The 14,761-nt window shown below is 35.3% G+C and overlaps 1 protein-coding gene across 3 annotated transcripts in view; it reads right to left on the bottom strand.

Annotated features, from left to right (window-relative positions):
- The window catches only part of CENPI (centromere protein I), a 98,088-nt gene that overhangs the window by 33,902 nt on the left and 49,425 nt on the right, over nt 1–14,761 (bottom strand). For all 3 annotated transcript variants that reach the window (XM_032881761.1, XM_032881759.1, XM_032881762.1), the window contains 2 exons: nt 13,558–13,606; nt 13,210–13,428 (listed from right to left, as the gene is read on the bottom strand). In XM_032881761.1, the coding sequence (XP_032737652.1) occupies nt 13,210–13,428; nt 13,558–13,606 (268 nt within the window). The remainder of the gene's footprint in view (nt 1–13,209; nt 13,429–13,557; nt 13,607–14,761) is intronic.

The raw sequence follows: 14,761 nt of genomic DNA on the forward strand, positions 1-14,761 counted from the left end.
AAATCTTTGTGACACAGTGAAAGTACTGCTAAGAGGGAAATGTATAGCCATGCAGGCCCACCTCAAGAACAAGAAAAAGCTCAAAAAAACAATCTAACTTTACTCCTAAAAAAACTAGAAAAAGAAGAACAAACAAATCTCAAGGTAAGTAGAGGAAAGGAAATAATAGAGATGAAAGCAGAAATAAATTACAGAGACTAAAAAAAGAAAAAAAGGGGAAAAAAAAGCAATGAAACTAAGAGCTGGCTCTTTGAAAAGATAAACAAAATTGATTAACCCTCACCAGACTCATTAAGAAAAAGAGAAAGAACCCAAACAAATAAAATCAGAAATGAGAGAAAGTAATAACTAACATCACAGAAATACAAAGGATTATAAGAGAATAACTATGAAAACTTAGATACCAACAAAGTGGACAACCTAGAATAAATGGATAAATACCTAGAAATATACAATTTTCCAAAAGTGAACCAGGAAGAAATAGAAAATCTCAACAGACTAATTACAAGTAACAAAACTGAATTGGTAATAAAACAACTACCAAAAAATAAAAGTCCAGGACCAGATGGTTTCACAGATGAATTCTATCAAACTTGTTTTTTTAAAGATTTATTTATGGGCCACCTGTGCGGCTCAGTCAGTTAACCGTCTGCCTTCAGCTCAGGTCATGATCTTAGAGTCCTGGGATCGAGCCCTGTATTGGGCTCCTTGCTCAACGGGGAACCTTCTTCTCCCTCTCCCTCCGCCTGCTGCTCCTCCTGCTTGTGTTCTCTCTCTCACTATCTCTCTCTCCCTGTCAAATAAATAAAATCTTTTAAAAAATAAAAAATATTTATTTACTTGAGAGACTGAGAGAGTGCAAGGGGTAGGGGCAAAAAGAGAGAATTCTAAGCAGACTCCGTGCTGAGCATAGAGCCTGTCACAGGGCCAATCTCATGACCACGAGATCATGACCTGAGCCAAAGTGAGAGTTGGACGCTTAACTGACTGAGCTACCCAGGCACCCTGATTTCTACCAAACTTTTGAAGAAAACTCAATACCTATTCTCCTCAAACTATTCCGAAAACTGTAAGAGCAAGGAAAGCTTCCAAATACATTCTACAAGGCCAGCATTACCCTGATACCAAAACCACACATAGGTGCCACAAAAGAAGAATACGTCAGACCAATATCCCTAATGTACACAGATGGAAAAAATCCTCCACAGAATACGAGCAAACTGCATACAACAAGAGATTAAAACGATCATTCCCTATTTCCAGATGACATGGTACTATATACAGAAAACCTTAAAGACTTTTCACCAAAAAACTAGGACTGATAAATTAATTCAGTAAGGTCACAGGATACAAAATTAATATAGAGAAATCAATTGCATTTCTATATACCAATAATGAAGTAGCAGAAAGAGAAATTAAGAAAGCAACATCATTGATAACTGTACCAAAAAGAATAAAATATCTAGGAATAAATTTAACCAAAGGGTAGAAAGACCTATACTCTGAAAACTATAAAACACTGATAAAAGAAATTGAAGATAACACAAAGAAATGGAAAACCATTCCATGTTCATGGACTGGAAGAACAAGTATTGTTTAAATGTACTACCAGGAAGGAGCCCTAATGTCCATCAGCAGATGAATGGATAAAGAAGCTGTGGTATATATATACAATGGAATATTACTCAGCGGTCAGATAAAATGAAATCTTGCCACTTACAATGGCATGGGTGGAATTAGAGGGTATTATGCTAAGTAAAATAAGTCAGCGAAAGACAAATACCATATGATTTAATTCATATGTGAAATTTAAGAAATGAAACATGAACATGGGGAAGGGAAGGAAAAATAAAATAGATGAAAATAGGGAGGCAAACCATGAGAGATGTTTAACTCTAGGAAACAACTAGAAGGTTGCTGGAGAGGAGGTAGGTGAGGGGAAGGGCTAATTGGGTGATGGGCATTAAGGAGGACACTTGATGTAATGAGCACTGGATGTTATATGTAACTGATAAATCACTAAGTTCTACCTCTGAAACTAATTTTTAAAATTAATTAATTTTAAAATATTTATACTATCTAAAGGAATCTACAGATTTAATGAAATCCCCATCAAAATACCAACAGCAATTTTTTTCAAGTGGCAACATTTATCGGACTTTGTTTGGTTTATTGATTTCTGATATATATATGATAATAGGCTACTATATGCAAAGTTTTCAACTGAAAAACAGGGAAATACAAATCAAAACTACAATGAAAAACAGAAACTTTTTTAAAAATAAAAATTTCAAATTGTTTTTCTAATATTCACCATTTGTTAAGATTCCACTACTATGCACTGAATATTCCCCATAATCATCCAGTTAATATATCACTTTAACACAGTTACTGTTATTTACAATGTGCAAGGCATTTTTTTTAGTTTTGTGGTATACACACAGAATATACAAAGCATATATGATAAAGTCTGATGTATACAGAAAACACATGGCTCAGTACAATCATAGAGGTAGATGAGATGCTTATAAGAGGAAGTAAGGTTCAATTCTGAGTGGAAAGAAAAAGTTTGGGGAGCTGCTGAAATTTGAGTTTTGAAGGATGGGATTAGAGGCATAAAGACAGGAAGGGAGTAGTCAACAAAGGCACAGAAGCAAGAAAGTATGAGAAATGATGTAGAGTATGTGCTTAGTCATTAATTCATTCAATATACATTGTGTCAGGCACTACTCAAGGGGAGAGAAAGGGTTCCTGCCCTCACACTCAAGTGCTTTTGCAAATAATGACTAAAACATGTACTTAAGAGAGTAAGAATAAGGTGGAAATCAAAATGAAGTATGAGAAAAGACTGTTAAGGAGTATGATGCTAAATGAGTGGGCACTTCAACTTTCTGGCATTTAGTATCATGTAAAATGGAAGAGTACTAGTTATGATAGGATTGAGTTTCATATTTCTGCATTTGTTCTCAAGGTAATGGAAAGCCATTGAGGTCTCTGAACAAAGAAATGGCATGATCATCTTACTGCCTTCAGAAGAGTAAAATTAAGGAAGAAGCAGAGAGAAAAACTATTTTGGAAGTCTGGACATAAAAGCATGAGGGTCACAAGTAGAAGAGCTAAGAGGCATTGACATGACAATAAGTTGAGAAGGGAGTAGGAAAAAGTATAATTAATCAGCATCTGCTCTTTGGGGAATTAAAAAAGTAAAGAAATAGGATGATGAAATTTATATGAAGTTTACCCCTCTGTCCTGAGGATAAATTTTAAAAAAAAGGTTTTATTGATTTATTTTGTGTGTGTGTGTGTGTGTGTATTTTATTTTAATTAATTTATTTTTTATTAACATATAATGTATTATTAGCCCCAGGGGTACAGGTATGTGAATCACCAGGTTTACACACTTCACAGCACTCACCATAGCACATACCCTCCCCAATGTCCATAACCCAACCACCCTCTCCCTACCCCCCTCCCCTCAGCAGCCCTCAGTTTGTTTTGTGAGATTAAGAATCTATTATGATTTGTCTCCCTCCTGATCCCATCTTGTTTCATTTTTTCCTTCCCTACCCACCCAAAGCCCCCCCCTCCCTATTGCCACTCAAATTCTTCATATCAGGGAGATCATATAATTGTCTTTCACTGATTGACTTATTTTGCTCAGCATAATACCCTCTAGTTCTATCCACATTGTTGCAAATGGCAAGATTTCATTTCTTTTGATGGCTGCGTAGTATTCCTGTGTGTGTGTGTGTGTGTGTGTGTGTGTGTGTGTGTGTGTACCACATCTTCTTTATCCATTCATCTGTTGATGGACATCTACGTTCTTTCCACAGTTTGGCTATTGTGGACATTGCTGCTATAAACATTCGGGTGCACGTGCCCCTTCTGATCACTACATTTGTGTCTTTAGGGTAAATAATAGTGCGATTTCTGGGTTGTAGAGTAGCTCTAACAGCAATTTTTAATGGAACTAGAACAAATGATCCTAAAATTTATATGGAACCACAATAGACCCAGAGTAGCCAAAGCAATCTTGAAAAAGAATAAAGCTAGAAGTATCATAATTCCAGATTCCAAGATATACTACAAAGCTGTATTAATCAAAATGTATGGAAGTGGCATAAAAATAGACACACAGATCAATGGAACAGAATAAAGAGTCCAGAAATAAAAGAACAATTACATGGCCAATTAACCTATGTCAAAGGAGGCAAGATTATACAATGAGGAAGACATTCTCTTCAACAAATGGAGCTGGGAAAACTGGACAGCTACATGCAAAAGAATCAAATTGGACCACTTTCTTACACCGTATACAAAAATAAACTCAAAATGAATTAAAGACCTAAATGTGAGACTTTAAACCATAAAAACCCTAGTAGAAAACATAGGCAGTAATTTCTCTGACATGGGCGATAGCAATATTTTTTTTTGATATGTCTCCTAAGGCAAGGGAATCAAAACCAGAAATAAACTATTTGGGGGCATCTGGGTGGCTCAGTAGGTTAAGTGTCTGCCTCCAGCTCAGGTCATAATCTCAGGGTCCTGGAATCCAGCCCCGCATCAGGCTTCCTGCTAAGAATGCAATCAGCTTCTCCCTCTTGCCGCCTCCCTGGTTTGTGCTCTCTCAAATAAATAAATAAAATCTTTTTAAAAATTAAATTAAATTTAAAAATAAACTATTGGGCCACGTCAAAATAAAAAGCTTTTGCACAGCAAAGGAAACTTTCAACAAAACAAAAAGACAACCTAACTAAACAGGAGAAGATATTTATAAATGATATAGCTGATAAATGGTTAGTATCCAAAATGTACACCGACTTGACACCAAAAATCACAAATAATCCAATTCAAAAATGGGCAGAGGACATGAATAAATATTTTTCCAAAGATATACAGGTGGTCAACAGACAAATGAAAAGATGTTCAGCATCCCTTATCATCAGGGAAATGCAAATCAAAACCACAATGGGGTATCACCTCACACCTCTCAGAAAGGCTAAAATCAAAAAGTCAAGAAATAAGAAATGTTGGCAAGGATGTGGAGAAAATGAAACCTTTGTACACTGTTGGGGGAAATACAAGTTCGTACAGCCACTGTGGAAAGCAGTATGTAAGTTCCTCAAAAAATAAAAAACAGAATTGTCACATTATCTAGTATTTCCTCTACTGGGTATTTATTTACAAAGAAAATGAAAACACTAATTTGAAAAGATATATACACCCCTATGTATACTGCAGCATTATTTACAATAGCCAACAGATGGAACCAATCCAAATGTCTATCCAGATGAATGGATAAAGATGTGGGATACATAATATGTGTGTGTGTATGTGCATGTGTATGTATGTATGTGTATGTATATATATATATATATATATATATATATATATATATATATCACATATCTCACACATGCTGCAATATTACTCAGCCATAAAAGAATGAGATTGTGCCATTTGCAACAACATGGGTGGCTCTACAGGGTAAAATGTTAAGTAAAATAAGTCAGTCAGAGAAAGACAAATACCATATGATTTCACTCAAAAGTGGTATCCCAAAAAAACTACAGAATAAATACAACAAATGAATAAACAATAAGCAGAATCAGAGCTATAAATATAGAGAACTGATAGTTGCCAAAGGGGAGGAGGTGGGAGGTTGGGCAAATTAGGTGAAGGTATGTGAGGGATATAGGCTTCCAGTCATGAAAGAAGTAAGCCATGTGAATAAAAGACCAACATAAGCAATATAGTCAATGACAGTATAATAGCCATGTAATGGCACAGATAGTAGCTACACTTGTGGTGAACATAGCTAATGCATAAACTTGTTGAATTGCTATGTTATACATCTGCAACTAACATAACTTTTTGTGCCAACTATACTCAAAAAAAAGAAAACAATTCCATTTGTAATAATATAAAAAAATAATCAGGAATAAATTTAACAAAAGAAGTATAAAACTTATACTATGAAAACTATAAAACATTGTTAACAAAAACTAAAGGGGACGCAAATAATTGGAAATACATTCTATGTTCACAGATCAGAAGACAACATTTTCAGATGGCAATACTATTCAAAGTGATCTAGGGATTACCTATCAGAATCCGAGCTGGTTCTTTGTGGAAACTGGCAAGCTAATTCTAAAATTCACATGGAATTTCAAGGGAACAATTTCAAGGGAACAAAACAATCTTGGAAAAGAACAAAGCTGGAGGTCCCATATTTCCTGATATCAAAGCTGATTTCAAAAGCTACAATCAAGACAGTTTTGTACTGGCAGACACAGATCAATGGAAAAGAATCAAGAATCCAAAAATAAATCCATACATCTATGGTCAATTGAGTTTTGAGGGTTCCAGTACATTTTAATAGGAAAAGAATAATCTTTTCAACAAATGGCATTGGGAAAACTGAAGAGTCACATGCAAAAAAAATGGAGTTAGATACTTGTATCACATCCTACACAAAAATTAACACAAAATAGATATTAAAAATCTAAATAAAAGAGCTAAAGCTATAAAACTCTTACACAAAACCTGGGAATAAATTCATGATTTTGGATTAGGCAGTGATTTCTAAGCTATGACATAAAAAGCACAAGTAATATACTAACAATCATTTATCCACAAAGGAAATTAAGAGGGTGCCTGGGTGGCTCAGGCAGTTAAGCTTCCAACTCTTGGTTTCAGCTGAGGTCATGATCTCAGGGTCGTGAGATAGAGCTCCATGTCAGTCTCCATGCTCAGTACAGACTCTGCTTGGGATTCCTTCCCACTCTCTCTCCCTCCCCCTCAGCTCCTCCCCCTGGTCACACTATCTCTAATAAATAAAAACTTCAAAAAGGAAATTAAAATCCTATTTACAGTAGTTTTAAAGAGAATGAAATATTTAGGAATAAATGTAACCAAAGAAGATGAATGACTTACACACTGAGAAACTATAAAACACCAGTAAAAGAAATTAAAACATATGCAAAAAATGTAAAGACAGCCTATGTTCATGGATTCAGAGAATTAATATTAGTAAAATATCCGTACTAGCCAAAGCAACGTACAGATTCAATGCAATCCCCACCAAAACCCCAATGGCATTCTTTTTTAAGATTTTATTTATTTGTCAGAGAGAGAGAGAGAGAGAGCACAAGCAGGAGGAAGCAGCAGGCAGAGGGAGAAGCAGGCTCAATCCCAGACCCTGGGATCATGACCTGAGCCAAAGGCAGATGCTTAACCAACTGAGCCATCCAGGGGCCTCTCCCAATGCCATTCTTTACAGAAAGAAAAAATATCATGAGATTCATAGGGAACTACAAAAGACCCTGATTAGTCAAAGTAACTCTGAACAAGAACAAAGCTAGAGAACTCATACTTCGTGATTTCAAAATATATAACAAAGCCGCAGTAATCAAAACAGTATGGTATTATATAAAAACAGACACAAACCAATGGAACAGAATGCAGCTCAGAAATTACAAGGGTGCCAAGAATCACAATTGGGAGAGTCTTTTCAATAAATGGTGCTGGAAAAGCTGGGTATCCACATGGAAAGAACGAAATTGGACCCTACTTTATACCACTCACAAAAATTAACCTGAAATAAATCAAAGACTTCTATATAAATTGTTTTATTAAAATAATTTATTAACATTTTAAATAAATAATATTAATAATTAGTAAATAATAAATAAATGACTATTTATAAAAATATAAAAACTTATAAAATATAAATTTATTATTTATAAAAAATAAAATAAATTTATTAAAATAAATTAAATACTTAAATGTAAGACCTAAAATTGTAAAACTCCTGAAAGAAAATATAGGAAAAGGCTTCTGGACATTGGCCTTGGCAATGATTTCTTGGATAGGACACCAAAAGCACAGACAACAAAAGCAGAAATAGACAAGTGGGGTAACATCAAACTAAAACCTTCTATATAGGAAAAGAAAAAAAATCAACAAAGTGAAAAATCAGCCATAATGAATGAAAAAGAATTTGCAAACCATATATTTAACAAAGGATTAATATCTGAAATCCTACAACTCAATAGCCAAAAAAAAAAAAAAAAAAAAAAACAAAACCAAATAACCCAATTAAGAAACAGGTAAGGGAACTGAAGAGACATTTCTCCCAAGAAGACATATAAATGGCCAGCAGATACATGAAAAAGTGCCCAGTATCACTAATCATCAGGGAAATGCAAAACAAAACCACAATGAGATATCACCTTATAACTGTTAAGATTAATTTTATCAAAAAACAAACAATAACAAGTGTTGGCAAGAATGTAGAGAAGAGGCAACCCTTGTACACTATTAATGGGAATGTAAATTGGTGCCCTGCTATGGAAAACAGTATGGCGAGTCCTCAAAAAATTAAAAATAGACCTACCATATGCTCCAGAAATTCCACTCTTGGGTATACACCCAAAGGAATTGAAATTAGGATCTTGAAGACCTCTCTAAACTCTCTTCACTACAGCAGTATTCACAATAGCCTAGACAGGGAAGCAACCTAAATATCCATCAACAGATGAATGGATCAAGAAAATGTGGTATATACATACAATGGAATACTATGCAGCCTTTCAGAAGAAGGAAATCCTGCCATTTAGAGAACATGGATAAACCTGAAGGAAATTATGCTAGGTGAAATAAGCAAAACACAGAAGGACAAATACTACATGATACCACTTACATGTTGAAACTAAAACAATCAAACTCATAGAAGTTAAGAGCAGAATGGTGGTTGCCAGGGGCTGGAGGGGATGGGGACATAGGAAATCATTTTTAAAAAGCACAAGAGACAAAAGAAAAAAATTCATAAATTAAAAGTTCACCAAAATTAAGAACTTCTGTTCTTCAAGAGATCAATGAAAAAATGAAAAGACAACCCACAGAATAGAAAACATTTGTAAATCATGTATCTGAGAAGTAACTTGAAACTAGAATGTAGAAATGACTCTCAATGAGTCAATAACAGTAACACAACCTAATTTAAAAATGGGCAAAAGGTCTGAATAGACATTTCTCCAAAGAAAATATATAATGGGCAACAGGCAATAAGCACATAAAAAGACACTGAACATAAACAGCTATCAGGGAAATGAAAACTGAAACCACAATAAGTTACTACATCATACCCTCTAGGATGGCTGGAATAAATAAAAAACAGAGAATAACAAGTGTTGGGAGGATATGGAGAAAATAGAACACTTCCACACTGTTGGTAGGAAAGTAAAATGGTGCAGCTACTTTGGAAAACAGTCTGGAAGTTCCTCCAGTAGTTAAACATAGAGGTACCGTAAAATCCAGCATTTCACCCCTAAGTATATGCCCAAGAGAAAGGAAAACATGTTCACACAAAACCTTGTATACAAATCTTTATAGAAGATCAATCATAATAGCCAAAAAGTGGAAATAACCCAGAAGTCCATCAACTGATGAATAAGCAAAATGAAGCACATCTGTACTAAAAAGTATTACTTGGCAATAAAAACAAATGAAGTACAGATACATGCTATGCCACAGACGCACCTTGAAAACATTATGCTAAGTGAAAGAAGCCAGTAACAGAATAACATGTATGAGTTCATTTTTATGAATTTTCAGAGTAAGTGAATCTACATAGATATAAAAATAGGTTAGTATTTGCCAGGATGGGGGCAGGGAATGAGGAGACAGGGGTGACAGCTAAGGGTTTTAGGGTTTCTTTTTGGGATAATAAAAATATTATAAAATATATTATGATGAAGCACAGCTCTGTGAATACACTTTAGAAGACACTGAACTGTATATTTTAAATGTGTGAATTATAAATTATATTTGAATCGTATCTTAATAAAGCTGTTTTAAAAAGACAAATTTTTAAAAAGTGTCCCTATCTTTTAAAGGTTTATAATGAAGCATTTACAGCAAGATTGTATAACATTTGGTTTTTGCTTCAAAATAATTGTGTGGGGTGAGAGGGTAACACTGGGTGGGAGTAGAGACTGAACTGGGCGATGGGTATGTGGGGGTCTATTATACTATTCTCTCTACTTGTGTATGTTTGAAATTTACAACACAAAAGAAATTTGTAAAAAAAAAAAAAAAAAAGGTAAAAAAGACCTAACTCTATGGTAAGGAAAGCCAAAATCTATGGTAAGGCAAGCCAATATCTAGAAGATGAGAACCCAGATGGCTAAACCTAATTCTCAAAGTCACTCTTGGCTTTTGCCAATTTGCCAATCCAGAGGCATCCGCTGCAAAATTGAGCTGCACTTCCACAGCTTCAAAGGGCTAAGGTACCTAAAGTCAAAGCACAAGGTTTGCCAAAATTGTGAACTCTTATAAACCAACCCCCACTTTACACCGCAAACCCAAAAGGCTATACCCTCAAGGTAAGAATTCACCGGAAGTAAATTAGCCTTCTCTCAGGCTGGCAGTCTAATCACCTATGATCCAAGGAACCTTAGGCAGAGAACTTGGATTAGGGTTGTCCCAGACAAACAGAACTCCTAGGTATCTGCAGGAAGTAAATTAAAGTTCTCTCTGCAGGAAGATCTCACTCTAATCTTCTGATCCTTTCTACAAATAATATTCCAGGTATCCAGCACATGGCCAAAGATAACCAGACACACAACATGAGGAAGCAGCAGCAGAAAAAGGAGGTAACAGATACACATGAAAACTTCTGGTACTAGAATTGTCAGACACAGATTATAAAACAATGCTTACTAAGTTTATTTATTTATTTTTTTAAGATTTTTATTTATTTATTTGACACAGAAAAAGAGAGAGAGTGAGTACAATCAGGGGGAGCTGCAGGCAGACGGAGAGGGAGAGAAGCAGGATCCCCACGGAGCAGGGAGCCCGATGCAGGGCTCAATCCCAGGACCCTGGGATCATGACCCAAGCTGAAGGCAGATGCTTAACTGACTGAGCCACCCAGGTGCCCCAAACAATGCTTACTAAGTTTAAAGAAAGGAAACAGTTGATGGGAAAAACAAGTAGCAATAAAAATGGCTACCTAAAGACAAAGAAGAGAAAAGAAGGAGACAAGGATGGAAGCGAGATTTCTATAGTTTAGAATTTGGAATCAGGTGAGTGCTTTACATATTCTAGGAATGAAATTAAATTTTAAAAAGCAACCTCTAAGACATGAAAAGAAATTGAAACCAGGGGCACCTGGGTGGCTTAGTGGGCTAAACCTCTGCCTTCGGCTCAGGTCATGATCTCAGGGTCCTGGGAAGGAGCCCTGCATCGGGCTCTCTGCTCAGCACAGAGCCTGGTTCCCCTTCTCTCTCTGCCTGCCTCTCTGCCTACTTGTGATCTTTGTCAAATAAATAAATAAAATCTTCAAAAAAAACAAGAAACTGAAACCAGTATATCTAAATATATATAAAATATAGTACATGCACTATGCAGTATAAGTAGGATTTAGTCCAGAGGCAAAAAGAACTAAAATTATTTCAAATTTCATCCACTAGTCTCATTATTAATAGTAAATACTATTAATTTGAAACAAGTTTTCATATATGATAAATCAGACAAGTTATGAAGGTAAAAAAAAATATCAGAAAATCACTAAACTCTACAGCTCTGAAATCCCTCTATGTATTTAAAAATGTAATTTTTATTCCAATACTGAAATCAATCAATATGTTTTTGAAGGCCTGTATAATACTTTTTTCATTATCTGGTCCCTGACTACATTTCAAGACCTCATCTCCTATCATGCTACGGGCTAGCCCAGTGGTTTTTCAACCCCTGTTGTATATCAGAATAATTATTTTAAAAAGGAGATTCTGGATGTCACCCTAGAGTTATTAAATCAGAATCTGGCTCTCAGGGTGGGAGCAATCAAGGAGGTATACTTTGAAAAAGCACCCTGGATGCTTCTGCTCAGCTAGGGTAAAACCCCTGCTCAAGCCCTACGGTTACTACTTCAGTTCCTCAAACATGACAAGCTCTAAATAGAGGCCAGCAAACCATAGCCCATGGCTCACACCCAACCCAATACCTGTTTCTGTAAATAAACTTTCATTAGCACACAACTCTGTCCATTGTTTACCCACTGTCTATGGCTACTTTCACACTACACTGGCAAGGCTGAGTAGTCCTGACAGAGACAACATGGTTACAAAACCAAAAATATTTACCATCTAGCCCTGTAACAGAAAAAATCTACTGTCTCCTGCTCTATCTTTGCACTTTTCTTCAAATACTTCTCCTGTCTTAACAAGATCATGCTCATCATTCAAAGCTCTGATTAGCATCATTTCTCTAAAGCCTGAACTGGGTGAGCATCCCTATACGTTTTTTCATCATCCTCTGTACTTTCCCTGTATTACTCATCAGTATTTATTCTACGATGTCTATTTAATGACTACCTCCCCAACTAGACTGTAAGCTCTGTGAGGACAACACCCAGATGTGTCTTACTCACCACAGTGCCTAGTTCATTGCATGTACATATTAAGCAATTATTCAATGAATATCTCCCCATTCTGTACATTTCTTTTTCATTTTGTTTGATTCCTCAATGTTCCAATCTGTTAAGGGAATTCTGAATCTAGATTCTATCAGTGTATTTGTAATCTCATCCTGTTTTGTCATCCACATGTTTGATAACCACACCATCTGAATTCCTCAAGTCACTGATAAAGGAATGAAGTAACAAAGATCTAACACTACAGTAAGGAATGAAAATGACTGGGCTGATGATAAAGTCCTGAGAAAACCACACTCCCTCCCTTCCAGAATATTGATATCCATTAGATCAGCAGTCTTTGGTAAAGATTCCAACTCTAATTATAATATTATCTAGCCTACATTTTCTGTCTTGTCTAGAAGGATTTTTGAGAGCTTCTACTTCTCCACAGCCTTATCTTACCTGGTACCATCTCTACCCACGCAGAACTGAATTAATAATCACTCCCCCAGCTTTCTCATGACTGTACCTTTTCTCATTTCACCTCTCTGTATTATAGTAACATTTACAAGTTTGTCTCTGCCACAAGCCCAAGCTCTTGAGAGGGTAGAAACTTAAATTAACTTTGAATCTCCAGAGCCTAGCACAATACCCAAAATCAAACTAACACTTTAAAAGGAATGACTGAACATGTCTTACAATTCAGACACACTAAATTTATGGCACTTCTTATTTCTGCTATTGTAGTATTCCTATATAAAATCTAACAATCTTTCAAATGTCCTTACCTGTATCAGAAAGGAAACAGCATAACTCAGTAGAGCAGGGTGATGAACTACATTTAAACTGTTTTTATACTCTGCTATTCCAGCTTTTTCTAAGACTTCAGGATCAATATATAATCCTTTCTGGAAAGGTCTGGATGTCCACAGACAACCAACCATGGCTGTCAAATAGTGATTAAATTCTTGATAGGTCTTGCTGCTGAAATTGAACTCTGATTTTGTCTATTGGGAAAGAAAAAGAATATTCTCATTATCACCTAGCTTCCCTTTCCTTCTTATTCCTAGATCATATATATCCAAAACTCAATTTTTAAACACTGGTGATTTAAAACAGAGCTTTATCATCCATACCTTTTGTAACAACTCATTTTTCTTGGCAGCTGTCAAATTGTTACGATACCTAAAAGGGAGAACAGAATGAAATTCTGAACTTTAAATGCTTTTGAAATGTAAACATAAACAAAAGTGTACATTTTAAATGTAAATATATGCAGATGTACACATACACAAATACCCAGCTGTCTAGTTAAGGATTTTATTCTTCTGTGCTACACTCTTCTCAAAGAATAAAAATTAATAGAGACTCAAACATTGAGTTATATATTTAAGATATGCCACTTGACTTCATGTAAATTATACCTGAATAAAAAATAAAAAACAATGAAGAAAATGCTTTTAATGTTTCATTATAAAAAAATTAATAGAAACTCAATACCAGAAACTGATGGGGGACCTGGGTAGCTGAGTAGATTAAGCAACTGACTTCTGCTCAGGTCATGATCGCAGGGTCCTGGAATTGAGCACTGTCTAGGGCTCCCCACTCGAGGGGGAGTCAGCTTCTCCCTCTCCCTCTGTCCCTCCCCCTCCCCCCATTCATGCTTTTTATGTCTCTCTCTCTCAAATAAATAAATAAAATCTTTTTAAAAAAAGAGCAGTCACTGATTTAAAACATGTTTTCTTAATGTAAAAAAAAGGTACAGTAGAAAGGATAAAGGAGAAACTTATAAAAATTTTTTCTGGCCTAGGAACTATTACTTAATCAGTTTACAAAATTCTAACCTTGGCATATTCCTACAAGTTTTGCCAAAAGGGTCTACAACACTTGTGGACTAAAAAGTGTAATTTAAGCCTATAAATGAAAGAACTAGAGGGGATTAGAAATAATACTTAGTTTCATATAATTGGCAATAAAATAGTTTCCCCAATCTCCCAAAAAATGTTCGTTTTATCAGAGAAGCTACATAGACCCAAATCGGTTGTCAGTAAATGACTAATTTTTCTTTAAGACACAGCAATGAGAATGAAAAATGCTGAGTGCACCACTACCATTGCACAAAAAATTCTTCAACTATGAATATTTAATTTTTAAAAATGAGTGTTAGCTGATACACAATGCTACCTTAGTTTCAAGTGTACAACACAGTGATTTGACAAATCTATACATTATGCTATGCTCACCACTCACTGTAGCTACCACCTGTTACCATACAATGCTATAGTATCACTGACTATATTCCTTATGCTGTGCCTTTTATTCCCATTAACTATGAATTTT

Source organism: Lontra canadensis, unplaced genomic scaffold, assembly GCF_010015895.1.
Source record: "Lontra canadensis isolate GAN:19392208 unplaced genomic scaffold, GSC_riverotter_1.0 scaffold77, whole genome shotgun sequence".
NCBI classification, from domain to species: domain Eukaryota; kingdom Metazoa; phylum Chordata; class Mammalia; order Carnivora; family Mustelidae; genus Lontra; species Lontra canadensis.